The sequence below is a fragment of the Megascapheus bottae genome, chromosome 32 (genome assembly GCF_031878675.1).
Source record: "Megascapheus bottae isolate mThoBot1 chromosome 32, mThoBot2.hap1, whole genome shotgun sequence".
Classification (NCBI taxonomy): domain Eukaryota; kingdom Metazoa; phylum Chordata; class Mammalia; order Rodentia; family Geomyidae; genus Megascapheus; species Megascapheus bottae.
In genome coordinates, this window is record NC_143540.1 from 8,745,653 (window position 1) to 8,770,916 (window position 25,264).

The window sequence follows — 25,264 nt, forward strand, 5'->3', positions numbered from 1 at the left end:
TGTCTCTGAGCTCTTCAGCTCAAGGCTATTGCCCTTCCCTGTATTTTGGTGGTTAATTGTAGATAAGAGTCTCACATCCTTTAGTGCCCAGGCTGGCTTTGAACTGTGATCCTCGGATCTCAGCCTCCTGAGTAGCCAGGATGACAGGCGTGAGCCACTGCGCCCGGCATGGTTTTTAAAACAACACTGTGCAGAAACAGAGAAACATCTGGTCCTGATTCTGAGAAGTGTGACTCCACTGTGTACATAGCAGGTGCCCAGGGCAGAAAAGCTGATCAGAGAAGCTGATCGGTCATTTCCCATCACGCACATGGTATGCCATCATTACTGACATGGGACTCTGTGAGCGCCACCCCAGGGCCTTGTGGGAAGAAGGGGGGACATTTGATCACCACCCCGGAGCATTGTGGGAAAAAGGGGCATCTGAGCGCTGCCCTGGGGCATTGTGGGAAGAAAGAGTATTTGAGTGGAAACCTAGGTCATTATGGGAAGGAGTATTTGAGCATCACCTTGGGGCATTGTGGGAAGAAGGAATATTTGTGGAAACCCAGGGCATTGTGGAAAGGAGTATTTCATCAGACACCCAGGGGCATTGTGGGAAGAAGAAGGCTCATTTTGAGCTGGAGTTCAAGGCCCTAGGGGAAGAAGAAGGATCACAGTGCTCCACACCGTTGACTCTGTTCTCCTCCCCTGCCCCCCTACATCTCACTCCCCCTTCCTCCATCTCTGCCCCCCTCCTGAACCCCCCCCCCCCCGTTCTTTGTCTCTACAGCCCAAAGTGCGGGATGTCATTAGCCCTATCGTGTTCGAGGCCGCCTACAGCCTGGGAGTACACAGGGCTGGGGAGGAGGAGGAGGAGCGGGAGCTGCCGCCTCTGACTCCTGTGTTGCGCTGGAAGAAGGGACAGAAGATTGCCCAGAAGAACCAGGTCAGAACCCCAGAGGGCAAGGAGAAGCAGAAATACTCTGCCCGTCAGGGTACAGCCCATTCGGCTGGGGAGAAGGGTGTGCAGCAGACCAGCTGAGTTGAGTCCAGCTGTTTCCCTCCAGTTGTTAGGAAAATACTTCCCCAGCCAGGCTGGAGGCTTATGCCTGTCATCCCAGCTTCTCAGAAGCCTGAGATGACAGGGGCTGGGTTCAAAACCAGCCCGGGCAGGAAAGCCCATGAGATTCTTTATCTCTACAGAAACCAAAAAAACCGGAAGTAGAGTTGTGGCTCAAGTGGTAGAGTGCTAGCTTTAGGCAAAAGAAGCTCGAGGATAGCGCCCAGGCCCTGAGTTCAAGTCCCAGGACTGGCCAAGAAAAAAAAAAAGAAAGAAAGAAGAGGTAGGAAATGAATAGACTACATTCAGCAAGATTTCTTTACCACTGGGTGGTGACTTCAGAATATCTAAACTATCGAAATCTAAAAGAGATCGCTGTCTAAATATCTAAAAGTGAATGATACTCTAAACCAAACATTTTCTGGAATGGAGTCAGTGCTCACGAGTCTGAGAGATACACACTCAGGAATCCAGGATCCTTTTCTTTTTATTTTGCCTGTCGTGGGGCTTGAACTCAGGGCCTGAGCACTATTCTTGAGCTTTTGTGCTCAAGGTTTGACACTCTACTACTTCGAGTCATATATGGCACCACTTCTAGTTTTCTGGTGGTTCATCGGAAATAAAAAGAGTCTCACGGACTTTTCTGCCTGGGCTGGCTTTGAACCACGATCCTCAGATCTCAGCCTGCTAAGGCAGGGCCTTGCCTTCCACACGAGACACTTTCCTGAATGTCCTCCGCTTCCTCTCGCCAGCAAAGTGACTGCAGGAAGTCTGTGGCTGAGAAGACCCCACATCAGAGGGTGGGGTGGCTTTTCTAGTGAATTCATAGCCAGCAAAAGCATCTTTTTTGTTGCTTCTCAGCGGACTCTTGTCAGCATAGAGATTTCTGGAAGCCTCTGGGAGGCCCCTCTTCTCATGCAGAGGCAGCTGGCATCTTGGAGCTGGGCAGAGAGTACCTATAGAGCCAGAAGAAAGTGTCCTGTCTGATTTGTGGGATAGAGATTGGTGGGGATTCTTAAGTCGTGTTCCAATGAACCTCTCCTGTCTTCCACAGACAGTCTTTGAAAGGAATTGCCTGTCAGAGGACTGCGCAGCAGATCTGCAGCTCCGAGGCAAGCTGTTTCTCTCCAGGTACGCCTCCCCCCCCACACCCCATTCCTCGAATCATTTCTCAGAAGAAATGGCTCCACCTTAGCTCCAGATTCCCCTCCTCCAGACAGGTAGACAACACCCTCTGAGGAGGTCATGTACTAATGCATGCTCACTTAAAACTCATAAGAGAAAGAGATGAGTTATAAACTTAGGAACAACCAGTCGTTTGCAGGAATCATTTGTCCTTTCTTACATCTCCCAACTTGCTTTATATTTCTAATTTTTAGCTGGGGGTTGATGGCTCATGCCTGTCATCCCAGTTCCTCAGGGGTTTGATATCTAAGGATTGTGGTTCGAAGCCAGCTAGGGCAGAAAAGTCCACAGCTTTGCTGTGGCTTCTTCCTCCATGGGAAGGAGATGGTCCGGGGCAGACACTGGCTCTCCACGAGCCTGCCCAGGGCTCCGGCTCACGGGCAGACATGTATTTATTTATATGTTTACTACATGTCTATCTGTATTTACATGTTTATAAATATAAGTCTACGCATGCTTATATTCATTTTATATGATGCAGAATACTATATGCACATGTGATATATAATATTTCTTTATATAGAGATATATTTTATAAAGATGTTCATATATAAGATATAAATATAGAATATATTTATATATAAGTAAAGCATTGACATATAAACTACATGTATTTTATACAAATATATGATATAATACATAATGTAGCATATAATTTATATATATGTATATGGTACATATTAGTAAGTACAACATAATATACAATAAACACTGTATTGTATAAATGTACATAATATGTAATATAAGATAGATGTATACATTTCCACATGAATTTATGTGTTTATAATATATATTATGTTATTTATTGTTACATATAATATATAAGATAGTTATATATGTTATATTTATATATGTTATATATAACAATATATTATAATGTTTTATATCAAATATATTACATATTATATGTACATAATAAATATTACCTATTTATTTATTATATACCCAAATATATAGTATATAAATGTTTTTTGGTTTTGCCAGTCCTGGAGCTTGAACTCAGGGCCTGAGCACTGTCCTTGGGCTTTCTCAAAGCTAGTGCTCTACCACTTGAGCCACAGCACCACTTCTGGCTTTTTCTATGTATATGGTACCGAGGAATCAAACCCAGGTCTTTGGTGCATGCTAGGCAAGCTCTCTACCACTCGGCCAAACTCCAAGCTCTGTATATTTCTTCTTTAAAAATATTTTTGTTATTGCAAAGGTGACATGCAGAGGGGTTATAGTTTCATAAGTCAAGTGAGAAGCACATTTCTTTTGGGGAAGTGTCAACCCTTTCCTCACTCTAGTATGATTGTAATGATAATTTTTATATATAAACCACAAGTGTGCCAAATGGTTCATGTGTAAAGCAACCTGACCTGCTTCAAAGGTCTCCCAAGAAGATGAGAATTAATGGGAACCTTTATCAGAGGATCGGATTCCCTGGGAATCAGAAGAAATTGCTCTTCCATAAATAAATAAGCACCCCCGGGTATGCTTGGCACATACAACTGTGGCCTGATTGTTCTAGAAATCTGGCACATGCAGCCATCCATGAGGTCAGTCTGCATGGAGTCTCTTTCCGGGTACTCTTAAAAGGCGATTCTTGCTGAAGACCTTGGTGATCACGATGGAGTTTATTATCCAAGGACCGAAAATGGTCTCCATCCTGAAAGAAGCTCTTGCTGGCTCTAACTGGGGCCCACCTGATTCCAGCATGAAGGAGCATCTCCCCTCTAGGGCTCAACCACTTCTCTCTTCCTCCTCCTCCTCCTCCTCTTCTTCTTCCTTGAGCTTTTTCACTCAAGGCTGGCACTCTACCACTTGAGTCAAAGCACCACTTGAGGCTTTTTGGTGGTGGAATGTCATGGTCTTTCCTGCTCTAGGCTGTGGAACCATGATCTTCTGAGCTCAGACTCCTGAGAAGCTAAGGTGACAGATGGGAGCCACTGGCGCCCAGCAAGACTCAAACAGATGATGAGAACCTTGGAGCTGTGTAGCTCCTGATACGGTTTTTGTTGTTGTTGTTGTTGTTTCATGTCTCACAAGGCCAGAGCTAGGGAGTGTGGGTGATGGAGGACAAGAGGTAGTGACATTGTAGGCACGGAAGCCCTGGGTATTTGGCCAGCACAGCCCTGTGGCCCAGACACCTTAACCACATTTTGGTTTTTTCACCCTTTTTTGGTCAGTCCTGGGGCTTGAACTCAGGGCCTGAGCACTGTCCTTGGGCTTTCTCAAAGCTAGCACTCTACCACTTGAACCACAGCACCACTTCCAGCTTTTTTCTGTGTATGTGGTACCGAGGAATCGAACCCAGGCCTTTGTGCATGCTAGGCAAGCATTCTACCACTAGGCCACACTCCCAGCTGTTTCTCACCTTTTTAAAATGATTCTCACACCAGGTGCCAGCAGTTGTGCCTATAAACCCAGTGACTCAGCATGCGGCAGTCTGAGGACAATAGTTCAAACCCAGCCTGAGTAGGAAAGCTTGTGAGACGTCTTACCTCCAGCAAATCACCAAAAAAGCCAGAAATGGAGCCTTGGCTCAAGTGACAGAACACCCACCTTGAGCACAAAAGATCAGAGACAATGAGCAGACCCTAAGTTCAACACACACACACACATACATGAACCCTGACATTCACACCCTAACACAGTGTGAGATTTCAAGGAGACCAGTTTGACAGCACTCAGCCCCAGGCTAGCCAATTCGATTTTCATTGCACTCCTAAGGGGAGGGAAACTCTGGGAAGCAGAGTTGGACTATTTTGGTCATAGGTCTTGAGCTTTCGAGAACCCATGAAAAACAACTTCTTCAAGGCTTCTTTGGCAAGACTTGAGTTCACACTGTACCCCGGGTAGATGCTTAGCTTCCTTTCATCCCCCCAGACATGTTTGAGAAAAGGGCGTTGATTCATAATGAAATGTCAAGAGGTTTGCATTCCAGGTTCTGAAATAAATCGAAATGCCTCTGGCTGGCCTGACCCCATGGCATGTTCACAGAAGGAAACTCAACTGGTGCAAAGTACAAGAGTGAAAGGATCCACTGGGAGTTTGGCCTAGTGACAGAGTGCTTGCCTAGCATGCACGAAGACCAGGGTTCAAATCTTCAGTACCACATACATAGAAAAGCCAGAAGTGATACTGTGGTTCAAGTGGCAGAGTGATAGCCTTGAGGAAAAAAGCCCAAGGACAGTGATCAGGCCTTGAGTTCAAGTCCCAGAACTGACAAGAAGAAGAAGGAGAGGAAGAGGAGGAAGAAGAAGAAGAAGGGAGAGGAGGGAAGAGGGAGAGGAAGAAGGAGGAGAAAAAGAAGAAGAAGAAGAAGAAGAAGAAGAAGAAGAAGAAGAAGAAGAAGAAGAAGAAGAGGAGGAGGAGGGGGAGGGGGAGGGGGAGGGGGAGAAGGGGGAGGAGAAGGAGAACCCCTGTTATAATGCTGGCTTGCCTTCTGTACCTTCAGCTTCATTTTCCACTCTGTAGCTGGTCAGTGCAGCTCCTCCTTGACAATAAGCAAGGTTCACGCTCTCTCTCATCACTCAAGGGCTGTCCACGACTCCTCTGATCTTACCCAAAGCAAACAAGAGGACTGAAATAACCCAGCCATTGTTTAAAACCAAGAAGGCCAACAATAATAAATAATTGCCACAATAGCTTGAGGTCAGGGTCCCTTCGTGTACTGGAGGACATTCAAGAATGTGAATTTCTCCTCCGGGTTCATTTTTCACATCTTGTTTGCATCCTCAGACTGCCAAAGCAAGGCCATCAGCTTTCTTGTTGGACAATGTTATTCTTGTGGACCTGCCAGGCCTACGAGAGACTGAGGGCCTGTCTACATGGTTGGTTAAGGACAATTCTTTCCTCCAAATTTGTATACCAAAGCACAGTAGCCTATTGAGAGTTTGAATGCTTTTATCAGTCCTGAGGCTTGAACTCGGGGCCTGGGTGCTGTGTCTGAGCTGTTTTGCTCAAGGCTAGCACTCTACCACTTTGAGCCACAGAGCCACTTTTTCTGGTTTTCTGGTGATTCCTTGGAGATAAGAGTGTCACGGACCTTCCTGCCCAGGCTCAGAACCACGATCCTCAGCTCTCAGCCTCCTGAGTCACTGGGATAACACACACAAGCCACCAGTCCTGAGTTTGAAATGAAGAAATAAAGGCCCATGAGCCCCCATTGGCCCTGACCCATGGCTGGTGAATGGGATTCTGGGAGTTGTAGTTCTGACCCTTGGTTTCCACCTCCTACTTGTAGGCACCCTCCATGCCTTCGTGTTATGGCCGTGTGAGCTTCCAGGGTGTTTATGGCTGTTGCTTTTTTTATTTTTTTTATTGCAGCATGGATGAAACAACCCCGTATCTAGCTCTGGGTGCAGTGAAGAACATCTCCGTGAATATCTCCATCTCCAACCTGGGCGATGATGCTTACGATGCCAATGTGTCCTTCAATGTCAGCCGAGAGCTCTTCTTCATCAACATGTGGCAGAGGGTAAGGTGCTAAGCAGCCGGCCTTCCTTCCATCAGGTGCAGCCGGCTGACATCCTGGAGAGGGCGGACAAGGCTGTGATAGTCCTCGAAGAAACCACGCAGTGAGGATCCACTGGAACGCTGTTCCTTCTCCTGATTGAGTCAGATCCCCTCGGGGAATGTCTGTATGTGGTGTGGCCAAGTGTGTGTATGTGTGTGTGTGCCCACATGAGTGTGCATGCATGCTGATACTGGGCCTCATGTTCTCACTTGAGCCTTTCTTTTTTCTTTCTTTCTTTCTTCTTCTTTTTTTAATCGGCTATGGGACTTGAACTGTGGGCCTGGACACTGTCCCTGAGCTCTTCAACCCAAGGCTACTACCCTTTGAGCCACAGTGCACAACTTCCGGTTTTCTGGTGATTAATTGGAGATAAGAATCTCACAGCTTTGAATCGTGATCCTCAGATCTCAGTCTCCTGAGTAGCTGGGGTGACAGGGTGACTGGTACCTGGCTAATCTTGTTCCTTGTGGCTTTTCTCCCCGTAGCTTTTTATTTGGATCTTTCTTTGAGGAGGTACATTTGTACATTCCAGCACATGCATTCTAGAAAGTTCCAGGCTGAGATCTGGGAGAGGATACCAGAAGGGATGGTGATCAAGATGGACTGTGCTCGTAATTTGACTGTGGAATTGCAATAAAATAATTGTTTTTAAAGAGGATGAGGGGCTGGGAAGGTGGCTTAGTGGTAGAGTACTTGCCTGGCATGCAGGAAGCCCTGGGTTCGATTCCTCAGTTCCACATAGACAGAAAAAGCCAGAAGTGGTGCTGTGGCTCAAGTGGTAGAGTGCTAGTCTTGAGCCAAATAAGCTCAGGGACAGTGCCCAGGCCCAGAGTTCAAGCCCCACGACCGACCAAAAATAAAAAAAAAAAAAACAACTCTGTACGCAGGTGGGCTCTCGGGCTCTCGACCACTTGAATTCCTAGAAAGCACAATTCTTTTCACAAGATATTGTGTCGCTAAAGTAGCTTCTTGGTGGCTGCCTTGCACATGGCAATGCTAAGGTCAAGCCACCACTTTGAAAGAGAAGATTCTGGCTCCTCCCTGGTGATTCTGGACAGCCAAGATGGTAGAGGAAGAGACCTGTGTCCCCTCATTTCTTTATGTGACAGGGCCTAACGTGGGAAATGTGAGAGTCTTGTCGGAGAACCTCAGAGGCATTCCCTTTGTTATTTTAAGCAGAGTAAGTTTATTTGAAAAGAAAAGCCATGAAAATTAGCCAGATCCTCCACAAAAGAGAAGGACCTCGCATCCTCTCCCCCGCCCCTCAAAAAAAAGGAGTCTCAGACATTACTGTTCCCAGAGTCTCCCATCTCAAAATTCAAGATGGCGCCAGGTGATAAAAACTGATCTACTTTCTAATCTGAATAGGGAGAGGGGAGAGAGAAGAAGGATTTGCACAGTATAGTGTTTGTTTAACTTTTTATTTGGGGGAGTGCCTGGCTTGAACCCATGCCGGAACTACCTCCCGCCCCCCCCCCATACCTAACCATACAGGGGACACAAAGCAGTCAGTGTGCTGGTAAATCTGGGGAAATAACACATTTGCAGGCAGACACACGCCCGCATCCTTCAGGGTATGGGGTGAAACCTGTCTTCACCCCAGCCCCCACCCCTCCCCACTCCTGGGAGGGCATAAATGACAGCCTCACTGTGCTCCCCCGCTCCACATCTCCTGTTAATCACAGTACAGGATGCTTCCAGAGACTTGGCCGAGCCATTCAGATGATGGATTGAACTTGCGGCTTATCCTGGATAGGAAAGCCCTGAGGGGAGACATTGATATTCAGAAAATAATAAGTCTTTTCCTCCCCTTTCCTGTCTTTAATCCTCCGTCTCCCCCTCCCCACACACAGATTCACATGACTTTACCTTGAACTTCCTGCATCTCTACAGGTAAAAAACCTCCCTTGGCTCTGTTCCTGGCAGAGGGAAGGTTTTAGTGTGACAGCCAGCTCTTTGTCTTCCATATCGGGACTCCTGAGAGTAAATCCCTTGTCTAGTAGTAGTAGGAGTGGTAGTTTATTTATTTATTTATTTTTGTCCTGTTGCGGGGCTTGAACTCTGGGCCTGGGTGCTATCCCTGAGTTCTTCAGCTCAAGGCTATCACTCTACCACTTTGAGTACCACTTCTAGTTTTCTGGGGGGTTCATTGGACATAAAAGTCTCAAGGACTTTTGTGCCCCCGCTGGCTTTGAACCATGATCCTCAGATCTCAGCCTCCTGAATATCTAGGATGACAGGTGTGAGCCACTGGCACCCGGCTGTTTATTATTATGTGTGTGTGTGTGTGTGTGTGTGTGTGTGCGCGCGCGCACGCACGCAGGCACACGCATGTGCCAATTCTGGGCCTTCCACTCAGGACACATTTTTGCTTAAGTCTGAGCCTGTCTCTATTGCTTGAGCCACACTTATACTTCCGGCTTTTCTCTGGATAATCAGAGCTAAAACTTACGCAGACTTCCCTGACCCGGACTGCCTTTGAACTCTGCTCTGGGCTTCCTGAGCACCTAAGGGTGACAGGCGTTGCCTTTGGAATTGGGGATAGGGGGGCAGGGGGGGGGGGGGGCAGGAGAAATCGGAAACTAACAGGTACGCTGGGCTCAGCGTTGCAGTTCCTCGCCTGGGATTTGGTTTGTTTTGTGCCTGTGTGGCCTTTTGCCATAGAACGTGTTTCCAGTGTCCACAGGCCACTGAGGTTTTAGCAACTGGGTTTAGCTTCCTGGGGTGGCCCCCTGGTAAGAAACTCAAATGATTATTTCTAATCACAGCTGCCACCTAATCCAGGCCTGGGCTGGATGGCTGGGCTCAGCTTTCACCTTATGAAAAGCTCCATTTGTGTGTCCCCCCACATTGGGGAAGGAGGGGCGTGCTTTGCTTTGGAAACATCAACAGAGCAAAAGCTGTGTTTTGCTGCCAGGATTGATTAGGAAGAAAAGTCTTTCCACAGCCCCCAGAGCGGCAGATGGGTGAGAAGAATTTAGAAAACATACATTCAAATCTCCTCTACTGACTTATTCCAAGAGAGCAGTTTAATAATTTCCCCTCTCTTAAGGGCAAATAAGGAGTCTTAGTTTTTTAAATCTTTTTTTTTTTTAAATTTCCCCCAAAGTATCACAGCACCTCTAATGAAAAAAGAAAGAAAGAAAGAAAGAAAGAAAGAAAGAAAGAAAGAAAGAAAGAAAGAAAGCTAGCTAGCTGGGTGCCAATGGCTCAGCCTGTCATCCCAGCTACTCAAGAGGCTGAAGATTTGAGGATTAGGATTCAAAGCCAGCCTAGGAAGGAAAGGCCATGAGAGTTTCATCTCCAAGGAACCATCAGAAAACCTAAAGTGGTACTTGTGGCTCAAGTTTGCCTTCTACACTCAATACTTACTCTGAATCTTTTGCCTACTGGACACAAGGTGATAACCAATTCACTGTGGCAGGAAAAAAACTTGGGGACTTTGAGTTATTTCATAGGACCCAGCAAAAACATACTGTTTTTTTTTTAAGGGGGTGGGGGTTTGTGTGCCCTACCGGGGCTTGAACTTAGGGCCTCACACTCGTGCTTGTTTTTGTTTTTGTTTTTTCACAAGATTGACATCTCTGCTTCCCACTATTGACTGATTGATTGATTGACTGATTGAGGCTAGAAATATCAGCCTCACTGATTTTTCCCGACCTGGGTTGGCTTCTGGATCCTCTTAACTTCTCAGCTTCCCGAACAGTTTAGGATGACAGAGAGCATATGTCATCCTTTTTAGCGACCCAGACAGGAGAAATGTCCCCTCCCTGCACAATGACTGTAAAGACCCAGTGGAAGGGGGCTAAAGCTGGCCAGGACAAGGCTGGGATGCGCAGATGTGTCTGGACTACCCAAACTGGGTGCAGGATAATGAGGCTCCAGTGTCTCCGCTGGCCAGGCGGGCAGGAAGCGTGGATGAATTCTGTGGGGCAGATGCCATCTTGGTGAACAAGGCGCCCTTCAAGTGCCTCAGATGCTCGGGCCTCCAGGCCAAGGCTCCTGCCAGGTTGCCCCCCCCAAAGTGAGGACCCTCCCATCCTCCCCCACACACATTGCCCATTCCAGCCCCTGTGGACTGGATACCACCTAAGAGCTCTGACCCCCCCCACTTCCCTCTTCCCCCGCCCATGGTAATACCAGCCTGTCCTCCCAGCCACTCAGGAGGCTGAGATTGGAGGATCATGGTTCAAAGCCAGCAAGGGAAGGAGGAAGGGAGAGAGAGAGAGACAGGGGAGGGGGGAGAGGGAGGGAGAGTGTTCCTATCTGGCCCCGCCTGAATGAATTCCCACTCACTGCTCAGTCCTTCCATTTGCTCAGAGGGGGGCAGATCCGTGGGGTTTGTGGGTTTTTTCCAGAGCCACCCCTGCACTGTCTGCCCTATGGGGATGTAGCAGGGTGTTCCAGGAAATACTGAGATCCTCTTAAAGTTGGTTGGGGGGGGGGGTCCAGTGTTCTCCACCGATTAGGGAATTAAAGGGCAGGAGAGTGTTTAAAGAGTTAGAGCCAATTTGCATGAAAGCAGAAAGAGGCAGTGGAACAAGGCTATCTGTAAAAGGCATGGGGGGCGGGGGTGATCCCCGAAACCAGGGCCCTTGGCTCCCCTCCCCAGAGGTGGATCCTGGTTTTGCTTGGCATGGCAAAAGTTTCTCTGTGATGATATTGGACCCACAGCCAATTGGGGCCCAATGAGTAAGCGTATGTGTGTGTGCATGCCTGTGTGTGTGTGCGTGCCTGTGTGTGTGTCTCTGTGTGTGTGTGTGCATACTGGGGCTTGAACTCAGAGCCTAGGTGCTGTCCTTTAGGTTTTGTTTTGTTTTTTTTGCCCAAGGAACCACACCTCCCTTTCTGGCTTTCGGGTGGTTAACTGGAGCTGGTTAACTTGGACTTTCTGCTTAGGCTGGCTTCGAACCATGATCCTCAGGATTCCTGAGTAGCTGGCTCTGTAGGCAGGAAACACCCCGAGTGCTCAGCAGGATTTGACTTTAGACCTGGTCTCTTCCTCAACTTGTTTTTCCTCCAGATCAGAACACATTTAAGTGGGGACATATCTAAAAACCTAGAACATTTGAAGTACGCTGTTCAGGAAACTGTGAGCTGACTCAATTTTTAAAAATCCATGTTCAAGCAACAACAAAAAAAGAAGGATTCAATTTACTTTCATCCTGAGTTCTTATGCTCATAAAATGGTTCGTCATAATTTTTTTTAAAACATCTTAACACAGCTCAGGGTGTGTTATTTCAAATAAAAAAAAAATAAATGTGCTCCAGTAGTTTGCAAATAAGGAGCAGATTTCAACATGTCCCCTTTTCTGTTCAAGTGGCTCCCTAGACAAATATCTGTTCTTTCCATGAGGAAAGCCGGTCCTTTGAAAAGAGTTCATGAAATGCACTTGATAACACTATTTGTCATATGCTCTGCCATTTCACTTGCTGTACCTGTGAGTACTTTGAAGATGTAGGGACAGTAAATAAAGTTGAGGACCATTTTTTGGGGGGGGCAACTGTCTTCTATATTGGTGTGTGTGTGTGTGTGTGTGTGTACGCACTAGGGCTTGAACTCAGGGACTGGATGCTGTCCCACAGCTTCTTTTTGCCCAAAGCTGGCGCTCAACCACTTGAGCCACGCTCCATGTCCAGCTTTGTATATATGTGTATATGGTTCATTGGAAATAGGTGTCTCACAGAGTTTCCTTGCCCAGGCTGGCTTTGAACCATGATTCTCTGATCTCAGCCTTCTGAGTTGCTGGGAGGCGTGAACCACTGGCAGTTTCGTAGTTTGAAACACCACCCTTCAAATGTCTATTGCTTCTCTAGCACAAGAGCACCTCCCTTCCTCTCCCCTCTCCTCTCTCGGAGCCAGAGACAGAACCCATGCAATGACTGTGCAGCCAAGTTGACCAGGCTTCAGATAATTAACAGCCATTTGGCAAGTTGCCTAGTTTCTCGGGGCTTGGTCTCCCTTATTGCAGCGGGAAGAATTTGAGACGGCCACACACGAAGGAGCAGCGTACTACGGCCTTATCTGAAATGCTTGGGACTCAGAGCAGTGTCTGGTTTTCCAACCACTTCTCAATGCAGGGGGCTCCTGTGAAAGGCCTGTTCCTCCTTCCTCCTCTGTGGCTTTAGCTCACACAGGTTTATCAGCCCCTTCTGGGCCCTAGGGAAGTCTGCCGTCCATCAAGCATCCTGGCTCTGGATCCAAGCAGTCACTTAGCCCAGCCTTACTGTCCACCGAGGTTCAGCCCTGGAAATTGCCTCTGTGCCTCTGGACACATTGGGGAGGTGTCAGCATGCTGTGACAACTAGATGAGGCCACTCAAAAGTGTCACTCACATCTGTCATCCCAGCTACTCAGGAAGCTGAGATCTGAGGATGGTGGTTCAAAGCCAACCTTGGGCAGGAAAGTCCATGAGACTCTCATCTCCAATAAAAATAATTTTAAAAAATATTATTAAGCAGTCATGAATTCAAGAGTTTCCAAGATTCTGGTTTTCCTTCCTGGAAAGCTCCAGGAAAAAGGAAAAGATGTTAGCTAGCCTGCCGCAGGTTCAAGGCCCCCTCCTGCCCAGTTCCCTGGAGGCTAGCACCAGTACAGGGGAGGCAGGCATCCCTCTCAAAATGGACAAAGAGGATAATAATTAAATGGATCCTGGCCTGAGGAACCCTGGAGTGAATTAAAATCAATAAAAATAGCAGAGCTGGGTTGGCTGGCATTCAGTGTTTCATGGGTAGAATTTTCTTTTGTTTTTGTTCAGTCAAAACCTCAGGTTCTGGGCACTGTCCCTGAGCTCTTCAGCTCAAGGCTGGCACTCTACCACTGGAGCCACAGTACCACATCCAGTTTTCTAGTGGTTCCTTGGAGCTAAGAGTCTCACGGACTTTCCTGCCCAGATTGGCTTTGAACTGTGATCCTCAGATCTCAGCTTCCTGAGTAGCTTGGATTATAGGCATGAGCCGTGGTGCCTGGAGATTCTGAAGCAGTAGTAGTTGTTGTTTTCACAGCATGTCTTATAGACCAGGGCTGTTTCTCCAGGCTGCCAGTCACATGAATGGGGGAAAGATAGACTGAAGGCTCCAGAGACCCACAAGAGTTGCATGATCTGATTCTTCCAACTTCTCGATGGTATGAAGAAGGCCGGAGCCTGGCTTTGCTGGCTGCATTCCCAGAACCTGCATGGCCCAGGCCTGTCTGAGGAGGAGACGACTCTTGCCAAGCCAAGCAACATCTCCTGCCAGGCACCAGCAAAGGAGCCTTCGCTTGCCGGGCTTTCTACCCCAATCTTCCCTACACCAGCCAGCGTTTACTTAATTAAATACCAGGCAATGAGGAGAGCAAATATAGTTTCGATCATTTTGATTTTTTAACAATGTCTATTGGAGCCAGACAATGGCTCATACCTGTAATCTGAGCTACTCGGGAGGCTTAGATCTACAAGGTTGTGGTTCGAAACCACCCCTGGCAGCTAAGATGACAGGCCTGAGCCACCAGCACCTGGCTAGGTTTCTTTCTTTTGGTGCCAGTACTGGGGCTTGAACTCAGGGCCTCACACTCTTCCTTGACCTTTAACCTCCAGGCTGGCACTGGACTCCTTGAACCTTGCCCCGCTTCCAGCTTTTGGCTGGCTCATTAGAGACAGGCCTCTATCAGGGCTTTTCCTCCTGAGCTGTCAAAACAGTCAAGCCTCTGATTGAATCATCATTCAAAGCGGCTGGGGTGGCAGACGTGAGCCTGCTGACACCAGCCAAGCTGACTTGATGGTGGATTCAGCCCACAACAACCCTGCTCTCCCCCCAACCCCTCCAAAAATGACCCCCGAGACCCGCTGAGAAGGGTTCGAGTCTCCCTCTTTGCAGGCTGCCAATGCCCAATGTTGCCCTCTTCCAGGAAGCTGCGGGCACTTCCTGTGAGCTCCTTGCATCGGACTTCCTCAAATGCAGCGTGGGATTCCCGTTCATGAGGTCCAAATCGAAGGTGAGCAGCAGAAATGGGGTGTTCAAGTGCCCGCCCATCAGTCACACAACCCTGCCAAGTTTTGTTTTTTTGTGTCAGTCGTGGGTCTTGAACTCATGGCCTGAGCATTGTCCCTGAGGTCTTCTGCTCAAGACTGGCGCTCTACCACTTAAGCCACAGCACCACTGCTGGATTTTGGTGGTTCGTTGGAGATGAGAGTCTCATGGGCTTTCTTGTCTGGGGCTGGCTTTGAACCTGATCCTCAGATCTCAGCCTCCTGAGTAGCTGGGATGACAGATGTAAACCACCTACATCTGCTAAGGGGTCTAGACTCCAGCCTTCACCTCCCATCTCCTCTTTCCTTATAAGGACACTAAGTTCTAAGAACGTCCATAACTTAGGACCAGGAGTTTGGCCTAGTAGTAGAGTGCTTTGCTACCCTGCACAAAGCCCTGAGTTCGATTCCTTGGTACCACTGGAAAACACTGGAAGTGGTGCTGTGGCTCAAGTGGTAGAGCTCGCCAACCTTGAACAAAAAGAGCTCTGGGACAGCACCCAGGCCCTGAGTTCAAACCATAGTATGGACACACAATAAATAAATGAATAAGTAAAGAAATGCATAGGTAAATAAATATAGATAGAAGCTTCCAGAAGTTAGAAACTAAAGAATGTTATCACAGATCCTCTTGGAGTATAGAATGCTTCTGTGTACCAAGTACCATTTCCCCTCACCCCTTTTTCTTTTCTCTTCCTTTTCTTCTGAAGTATGAATTCAGCATGATCTTCGACACAAGCCATCTGTCTGGAGAAGAGGACTTTCTCCGCTTCGTTGTGACTGCACAGAGGTAAGGAAGACTGGAAGCAAAGTTGGGTTTATTTTCCTTTTAAAAATAAAAGATTTAAGGGCTAGATGCAGGTAGCTCACACCTGACATCCCAGAGACTCAAGAAGGTGAGATCTGAAGATTGCGGTTCAAAACCATCCCAGGCAGGAAAGTCCAGGAGATTCACGTCTCCCAGGAACCACCAAAACCCGGAAGTGGAGCTGTGGCTCAAGTGGTAGAGTGCCAGCCTTGAGTAAAAGAGCTCAGGGATAGTGCCCAGGCCCTGAGTTCAAGCCCCAGAACTGACCCCAAAAGAATAAAAAAAATAAAGGATCACATAGTCTCTGTGAATCAGTAATGTTAAGGAGACCGTTTTTTTGTTTGTTTATTTGTTTTACTTTTGATGCCACTTCTGGGAGGCCTCTTCCCTTCCACCCCAAGAAGGCAACTCAACATTCTCTGCCTTTCCCCTTTCCCCTCTTCACCACGCTCTCCTTGAGCTAATCTCAGCTTAGACGGAACTTTAATTAGTCTGTCAAGGGAAAATAGCTTTTCTCTACGTCCTTGCTCCTCCTCCGCCATCTTCCTGCCTCCCAATCTGAGAATGAGCAGAAGGGAATCACAAGACAGGTAGAGCCCGGCCATTCAGGTGCTATCAGACACTGATATCTATTTGAGCCCCCAAAAACTGAGATCCTGAGGATCGTGGTTCAAAGCCAGCCAGAGAAGGAAATTCCATGAGACTCTTATCTCCAAGGGACTACTTGGAAAAACCCGGTAGTGGCACTGTGGCTCAAGTGGTAGAGCGCTAGCCTTGAGAAAGGTCAGGCTCAGTGCCCAGGCTGTGAGTTCAGGTCCCAGGATCAACATAATAATAATAATAATAATAACAACAACAAACTGGGGCTACACAGAGCAGTGTGGAGAATGTCCAGGTGAATCTGCTGACAGCCAGCTCACGTTCACTGTCCCTCCTGTCCCCAGTGGCAACGTGGAGCGCGCCCACGCCATCCACGACAACACGCTCATACTGACGGTGCCGTTGCTGCATGAAGTACACACAAGCGTGACGGGGTAAGTCTCCTGGATCGTGCCTCTCTGATGGGGGTCCACGGGATGGCATGGCGTGGCTCTGGCCCACGCTCCCGCTCCCCTCTCTCAGGATCGTGTCTCCAACGTCCTTCGTGTACGGCGAGTCTGTGGACACGTCCAACTTCGTTCAGCTGGAAGACCTGGACTGTCATTTCCAGACTCTCAACATCACTCTTCAGGTACCTGTCCCAGAGAAGCCGCCTCACCAGACCTGCCCCGAGGCCCTGAGTTCAAGTCCCAGGACCGGTGACATGGGAGGTGGGTGTGTGAGTCTCTTCCTGTGCTTCCTCTGCAGGTCTATAACTCAGGCCCGAGTACCCTTCCTGGCTCCTCTGTCGCCATCTCTGTGCCTGACCGTCTGTCCCCTGGCGGGGCAGAGCTCTTTCACATCCAGGAAGTCATGGTGAGTCTCTTTCCTAGCTTGCTTCCGACCCCCAGCTCGTCTGCTTCCATGGGGTATTCTGCCCTGCGTGACAATCCACCGTGAGTCTTATCAGGCAGTTCAGTTAATCATATAAGAAGACTTCATTAAGGTGGGCGTGGCCTGTCATCCTAACTACCCAGGAGGCTGAGATCTGAGGATGGAGGTTCAAAGCCAGCCCGGACACTAAAGTCCATGAGACTCTTGATCTCCAGTGAACCACCAGAAAACCGGAAGTGGCGCTGTGGCTTAAGGGGTAGGGTGGTAGCCTTGAGCTGAAGAGCTCAGGGACAGCGCCCAGGCCCAGGGTTCAAGGGGAAAAAAATAAACAAAAGACTTCATTGGCTGGGTGTTTATCAGTCTCCTGGGCTGCTGGCATGACAGGCGTGAGTCGCTGCCACCAGGCCCTGTATCGACTTCCGGTCCTGATTCATGGGTGTAATTCTAACATAAGGAGCCAATGGCTCACACCTGTCATCGTAGTCACTCAAGAGGCTGAGATCTGAGGAGCCCAGTTCAAAACCAGCCCAGTTTTGGAAAGACCATGAGACTCTCATGTCCAGTTAGCCAGAAAAAAAACAAAACACATAAACAGAAGTGGGAGCATGACTCAAGTGGTAAAGAGAAAAAGCTGAGCAAAACTCAATTCAGGTGTCCATACTGGCACACACACACACACACACACACACACACACACACACACACATCTTTTAGGGCTGAGCGTGTGGCCTAGTGGTAGAGTGCTTGCCTAGCATACACAGAGCCCTGGGTCCAATTCCTCAGTATCACATACACAGAAAAGGCCGGAAGGGGTGTTGTGGCTCAAGTGGTAGAGCGCAGGCCTTGAGAAAGCTGCTTTGGTCAGCGGTGTGGGGAAAACACACCCTCCCTGGTCACCAATGTAGGCGTCTGTGATCTCCCCAGTGGATTCACAGCATTTCTTTTTTTCTTTATCGTCTATTTGCATATACATAGATATGTATATATACACCTATCTATCTATCCATGAACCAATAGTCCAGTTCCTGAACTATATCCGGATAAAAATTACTTTGATTCTTTCTTTCTTTCTTTCTTTCTTTCTTTCTTTCTTTCTTTCATTCTTTCTTTGCAACAAAAAGAGGAAGGGGTAGTGTTTGGTTGATTTCTAAAGGATAGTTATATTCCTAGACCTTCCTTCTTCCCTCCCTCCCTCCTTCCCTCCCTCCCTTCCTTCCTTCCTTCCTTCCTTTCTTGCCAGTCCTGGGCCTTGAACTCAGGGCCTATGCACTATCCCTCAGCTTTTTCACTTCAAGCCTGGCACTCTACCATTTAAGCCACAGCTCCACGTCCGCTTTTCTGGTGGTTTGTTGGAGATAAGAGTCTCCTGGACTTTTGTGCCCTGGCTGGCATTAAACTGCGGTCCTCAGATCTCCGCCTCTGGGATGACAGGCTTGAGCCTTTTCTAGACGATGTCACCTAGACTGAGGAAAAGGAAGGTGAATGCATCACCCCATAACTGAGGCTGAGCAGAAACCTAGCTACCAACTCCCCCAGACCACCAGGTCCTGAGTTCAAGCCCCAGGACTACAAAAAGGCCTCTAAGCCGTTGCCTCTCTCCCTGGCAACCTGACCCCCAGCCCTGCTGGTATGGAAACACAGTGGGTCTTTAGGAAGTCAGCAACAGGAAATCAGAGTGAGGATAAACAGACACCATCAGCCACATGGTTCTCATTTGAGCCGCTGAACGTTCCTTTCTCGGCTTGGGGAAACGCAGGCGCAGGAAATCAACTCTCTGGACATGTGCTCCAAGTCGTTCACAAAGAGAAAGAAAGGAAAGATAGCCTGATGGACACGAGCAGCAGTTTTCTCCCTGGCTGCCAGGGAGCTCACCTCTTCTTCCTTTTTCATCATGGATCCCTATAACCCGAAGCACATTTCAGCCCTCCCAGGAAGCCGTGGAAATGTTTGACCCCCGTGGAGTGGCAGGAGGGCTTTCTCTGTGCGTGGCTCATAGAGGTCAGTGGGCAGCTAGGAAACTGACAGCCAGATGAACAGAATACCCGTTGATGTGATGTTACCAGGTACACAGGCAGCTCACACTGAGACCTGAGGACCAGCAGTTCAGAGTCAGCCTGGCAAGAAAGTCTCTAGGAGACTTTCAGCCATCTCCAGTTAACTAGGAAGGAAAAAAAGCCCAAAGTGGAGCTGTGACTCAGAAATTAATCACTGGTTTTGAGTACGCTTTGTCGTTGTTTTTCCCCGGTCCTGGGGTTTGAACTTAGGGCCTGGGCACTGTCCCTGAGGTTCTTTTGCTCAAGGCTGGCGCTCTACCACTTGAACCACAGCTCCACCTCCAGCTTTTTGCTGGCTCATTGGAGATAAGAGTCTTGTGAACTTTTCCTGCCTGGGGCTGGCTTTGAACCTCCATCCTCAGATCTCAACCTCCTGAGTAGCTGGGATGTTAGTTAGCTGCAAGCCTTCAGTGCTCAGCAGTCATTGTGGAAAATGTGAGGGTCTCTTCCCATACCCCAACATTCCCAGGATAGGACTGGGGTTGATAGAGCTGGCCTCTAGGGCCCACCCTGGCCTCCTGACCTCAGAGGGTGTGCAAATGGACAAGATCAAGTCCTCCGTTTACCCAGTTGTCCTCGTTTCTGGGGTGATGTCACAGATGTGGGGAGGGGGGGTGTATCGAGAGATAATGAGAAACAGGGGTGCTTCCACCCTGTTTCACGGCTCCTCAGTTAACAGAAAGAGGAAACTGAGGCAGTGGAGAGGCCATTGGCACGGCTGTGGGTATCCAGGGACTGTGGAGTGGGAGATTCTGTGTGTGATTGCAGGATTTCCCCACACCCACGGCGTGTTCCAAGCCAGATCACTGGACTCAGGGCAGGGGCAGGGCCGGGGAATCCACGTGGCTTCCTGTCTGTGTGTTCAGTTCTCTCCCCAGCTGAGAAAGAAACAGCCCGGGACTGCCTGCCTTCCCGAGCCCATCAGACACGTTACCCTTCCACGATCTGGTGGGGAAATTTTTACTTAGGACTTGGTGTGTCTGTCTGGCTGTGCTATGCTGTGCTGTCACTGGGACTCGAACTCAGGACCTTGTGCTCCCTCTCTCTCTCTTTTGCTTTTTTGTTCAAGGCCAGGGCTCTGCCGCTTGAGCCACAGCTCCACTTTTGGCTTTTTTTTGGCGGTTCCTTAGAGATGAGAGTATTAGGGACTTTTCCTTCCCCGGGCTGGCTTTGAACCACGATCCTCAGATCTCAGTCTCCTGGGTGGCTAAGATGACAGGCGTGAGCTGCTGGTAGGACACAGCCATTGGTAACTTTGCCCGTCCATATTTGGTGCTGAACCCGTATTTGTACACACAGATAGGATTTCAATGGCTGGTCTGGCTTCTGAGTGACTTCTCGTGACCTTTCCCACGTAAACAGTGCACGCACGGCTTTCTAAAAGGAGTGCTGAATGGTTTATCCTAACTGTGGGCTGGGAATGCAGCCCCGATGGGGGTCCAGTCTGGAATGTCCTGGGGTTGAGCCCAAGGCATGCATACATATATGCACACACCCCCCCCACACACACACCAACAATTGAAATCTGCACTAACCCTTAGCATGTCCTGTACCTAACTAAGTCTCTTAGTGACCACACCAGTCTCCACATAGACTATTTCAGGCTAATGTGATTTTCTTCCTTTGTTTGGGGGGGTTGCAGGGGACGGGTGTTAGTTCTGGGCATTAAACTCAGGGCCCAGACGCTGTCTCTGAGCTGTTTTTGCACCAAGCTAGAGTTCTACCTACCACTTGAGACACGGCGCCCCGTCTGGTTTTCTGGTTCATTAGAAATCAGACTCATAGACTTTCCTACCTAGCCTGGCTTTGAACTGGGATCCTCCGATCTCAGCTTCCTGACTGGCGTAGAATGACAGATGTGAGCCACTAGCGCCAGCTTCTCACAAGCCTTTCATTTTTATTCTTTCAGGTGACCCAAGAGAAGGGAAACTGTTCTTTCCAGAAAAACCCAACCCCCTGCGTCATTCCCCAGGAACAGGAAAATATCTTTCACACTATCTTTGCTTTCTTCACCAAGTCTGGGAGAAAAGTATTGGTAAGATTTCTTCTCCAGGCCGGGAGTTTGGCCTAGTGGTTAAAGTGCTTGCCTAGCATGCATGAAGACCCGGGTTCGATTCCTCGGTACCACATACATAGAAAAAAGCCGGAAGTGGTGCTGAGGCTCAAGTGGTAGAGCTCTAGCCTTGAGAAAGTCCAAGGACAGTGCTCAGGCCCTGAGCCCAAGCCCAGGACTGGCAAAAAAAAAAAAAAGATTTCTTCTCCAACGCTAGGGAGGAGCAGCCAGTTTCATCCTTTTCGTTTGTTTGTTTGTTCCTTCTCTGTTTCCGCTGAAGGCTAGTGCTCTACCACTTGAGCCACAGCACCACTTCCAACTTTTTGCTGGTTCCTCAGCCTTAACATTCTCATAGACTTTCCTAGCAGGACTGGCTCTAGCACCCAGCCAGAATTGTATATTTATTCTGGTGATTTGTTTTTTTTTTTTTAGGTTTTTCTTTAGGAAGAAAAAAAAAAAACAACTCGCATGATTCTTAGTCGCATGATTCTTTAAGTTGACTATAAAATGAGCAGCCATTTACCACCTATAGGCAAATAAAAATAAAATCAAATAACCTGGCTATCCTTAGGAAATCCCATTTATTATTTGTTTATTTATTTATTGGCAAGAGTTCTCCCTCTAATGGTGGGAAGGGATATTTCCAGCACTTTTTTTTTCCTTCTTTTTTCTCTTGAATTTTTCTGTTTCCTTTTTTTTCTTTTTCTTTTTCTTTTTTATTTATTTATTTATTTTTTTGGTCTTTTGTCTTGTCGGGCTAGAATTCAGAGCCCTGTGCTCATGCTCAGCTTTTTTCCCTCAAGGCTGCTATTCTCTGGCTTGACTCACACATCCACTTCCAGCTTTTTGCTGCTTCATTAGAAATAAATGTCATGGATTTGTGCACCTGGCTGGATTTGAACTGTGATCCTCAGATCTCAGCTTCCTGAGTCGCTGGGATGGGAGATGAATCACCAGCACCTGGCTTTCTCTCTCTCTCTCTCTTCCTCCCTCCCTCCCTTCCTCCCCACTTCCCGCCACCATCACCATTTGACAATGGCCTGGTTTCTCCTCTCAGGACTGTGAAAAGCCAGGGACATCTTGCCTGACAATTCACTGCAATCTGAGCGCCCTCCCCAGAGAAGAAGGCCGTGCCATAGACATTTACACGCTGCTGAACACGGAAATTCTGAAGAAGGTAAGTCGCAGGACACCCCCCTCAAAAGCACTTCCCTGCTGAACCCCACAGCTCACACCTGGAGGCCGAGATCCAGATGATCATAGTTCAAAGCCAGCCTGGGCAAGAAAGTCTGGGAGACTCATCTCCACAGAACCATCACAGAGCCAGAATTGGCACTGGGGCTCAAGGGGTAGAGTGCTAGCGAGGGGTGAGCCATCGGTGCCCCAGCTTGCATTTCTACTTTTCTAGCAAATAAAATGCCAGGCTCCTTAGCAAAGCTTGGGTCAAAGAGGAGACCAAAGCTGGGGCCACCACTGTTTCTGGAGAATGAAGCAGAATTATCAATAGCCCTGACACCAGCATGACCCCCCTCCTCCCCCTCTTCCTCCTCCTCCTCTTCCTCCTCCTCCTCTTCCGCCCCTCCTACTCCCCCCTCCTCCTCTTCCTCCTCCAGCTCTCCCCCTCCCGCCCCTCCCCACCCCCTCCTGCTCCTTCTCTCTTCATGGGAGCTGAGCCAAGGTGATTCCCCAGGATGTCACTGCTCCCTGAGGACCAGGAACAGGGTCAGACATGCCGTTGGCCCCCCCCAGCTTCAAGCTCTGTGTTTATTTCCCTTTTGACCTCAAATCTGCCCCGGGCCTAGGGAATTGGAGGGTTTGATTGTTTTGACCTTCACAAGTTCGCATCTGAAATCCAAGATCTCTTTTTCTTTTCTCCATTCTCAGATTGATTTGTGTTTCTTTTTCTTGTAAAGTCTGTCATGGGGCTTGAATTCAAAGCCTGAGTCTCTTGGTAATCAAGGCTGGTTCTCTAGCATATTGAGCCACAGCTCTACTTCAGTTTTTGGTGGTTCATCAGAGATAAGACTTGCCTACCCAGGCTGGCTTTGAACCATGATCCTCGGATCTCAGTCTCCTGAGTTAGCTGGGATAACAGGCCATGAGCACCGGAGCCCAGCTTGTTATTATCATTATTAACACCCAAGGCAATAATGATGGAAAGATACCATACACACTGATACATAAAAAGACATTTAGAAGGATGTTCAATTGCCAAAAGGTCATTTATGTATAAAATTATTAGCAGCTTGAAGCAGAGCAAGGCCTTTGCTTCCCAGAAGCATTTAATACCTTCTCAACCAGGAAATGGTGGCTCATGTCTATGATTCCAACCCCTCAGGAGGCTGAGATCTGAGGATCGTGGTGCAGAGCCAGCCTGGGCAGACAAAGTTGTGAGAGACTCTTACCTCAACTGAATAGTAAAAGGCCAGAAGTGGCGCTGTGGCTCAAGTGGTAGAGCACCAGCCTTGAATGAAAAAGCTAAAGAAGGAGCCGGGAGTGTGGCCTAGTGGTAGAGTGCTCGCCTAGCATGCACGAAGACCCGGGTTTGATTCCTAGGTACCCCATTCATAGAAAAAAGCTGGCAGTGGTGCTGAGGCTCAAGTAGTAGAGCTCTAGCCTTGAGAAAGTCCAAGGACAGTGCTCAGGCCCTGAGTTCAAGCCCTAGCACCCAATTAACAACAAAACCTGGGATTTGAATTTCTCCCGTGGGATTTCAAGGCTTGTGTTTGCCACCCAGAGTTTACCAGTTCTATACCAATGTAGCCAATGTAGCCATAGCCAAATAGCCGGTACCTGTCAGTGACAGAATTCTCCTGGGATCTATGAACGCTCTTGGAATTTCTATCCTGTCTTGTCTGCCAGGGAAAGGTCATTGTCACTGTCATTCAATTGTGCCCCTCTCCCCCGCCCCCAGGACAGTTCCTCTGTTATCCAGTTCATGGCTGGAGCTCGAGTGAAGGTAGAACCCTCCTTACGGGTGGTGGAAATCGCTCGTGGAAACCCGGAAGAAATGACAGTGAGTCTAACGCCTCCACGCCCCTCCACAGAGTCAGTGAAGAGATCGGGAGCGTGTGTGTGTGTGTGTGTGTGTGTGTGTGTGTGTGGCATAAAAGAAAAAGAGAGGGAGAGAATCCTGGAGGGCGTGGCTCAAGCAGTGAAGTGCCTGCCTTGTAAGCAATCTTAAACCCAAGTCCACCAAAAAGGAAACACACACGCACACGCACACACGCATGCATACACACACACACACACTGAAACAGAAGCAGTGGAAATAGCCATAGGTGAGGTGTTCTCTGTGCAAATGGGAATCTTCTTTGTACACAAGGCCATTTCCCAGGGGGCAGCTGTGTCCTGAAAGCTGGTGGGGTGGGAGGTGGATAAGGCTGAGTCACCTCACTTCCCCCAGCACCATTTCCTGTCCAGGGCTGTGCAGGATTTGTTCTCCTTATCAAGAGTTCTTGGGACGAGAGACCAGCGTAGGTTGTTTTTTTTTTTCTTTTGGTTGGCCATGGGTCTTGAACTCTGGGCCTGGGTGCTATCTCCGAGCTCTACCAGCTACCTGGTTTCCTGGTAGCTCATTGGAGACAAGTGTCTCATAGACTTTCCTGCCCAAGCTGGCTTTGAACCTGGATCCTCAGATCTCAGCCTCCTTAGCAGCTAGGATGACAGGCGTGAGCCCCCAGTCCCTGGCTCCATTCTGATCTTCAAAACAAATGTTGTGGGGCTTTCATCATGCCTGGCTTTCTGTCATCATCATCATCATCATCATCATCCATCCACGTGGGGGGGGGTGTCTAGCTGCCACCACACTGAAATCAGGATAAAAGATCCCAAGGCGACGTGATTAGGAAATGGACTTGGGTGTGGGGGTGACAAATGGAAAATACTGCGATTGTAAATGACAAGTCGTGTAAATTTAACTGAGAAGGAAGTCCGTTTTCCTGTGGTACTTCCTGGTTCTTTATTTCCCTCCCGTTGGTGGTGTTGTTATTATTGTAGGACTCAGCATTGAGGATTGAACCCAGGGCCTCGAGCTCTTGTTTAGCTTTTTGGCATAAAGTTTGCACTCTACCACCTGAGCCACACCTCCACTTCTCCACTTCCAGCTTTTTCTTTTCTTTTCTTTCCACTTTATT

At 48.4% G+C, this 25,264-nt stretch overlaps 1 protein-coding gene across 1 annotated transcript in view; it reads left to right on the top strand.

The window, feature by feature from the left end:
* Itga9 (integrin subunit alpha 9) overlaps positions 1–25,264 on the top strand; it is an 80,508-nt gene that overhangs the window by 52,555 nt on the left and 2,689 nt on the right. Inside the window, exons 16-26 of the mRNA XM_090323570.1 lie at positions 773–928; positions 2,097–2,173; positions 6,542–6,692; positions 14,620–14,706; positions 15,451–15,530; positions 16,493–16,582; positions 16,671–16,779; positions 16,896–17,003; positions 20,985–21,110; positions 22,186–22,305; positions 24,043–24,144. Coding sequence (XP_090179696.1) covers positions 773–928; positions 2,097–2,173; positions 6,542–6,692; positions 14,620–14,706; positions 15,451–15,530; positions 16,493–16,582; positions 16,671–16,779; positions 16,896–17,003; positions 20,985–21,110; positions 22,186–22,305; positions 24,043–24,144 — 1,206 coding nt within the window. The remainder of the gene's footprint in view (positions 1–772; positions 929–2,096; positions 2,174–6,541; positions 6,693–14,619; positions 14,707–15,450; positions 15,531–16,492; positions 16,583–16,670; positions 16,780–16,895; positions 17,004–20,984; positions 21,111–22,185; positions 22,306–24,042; positions 24,145–25,264) is intronic.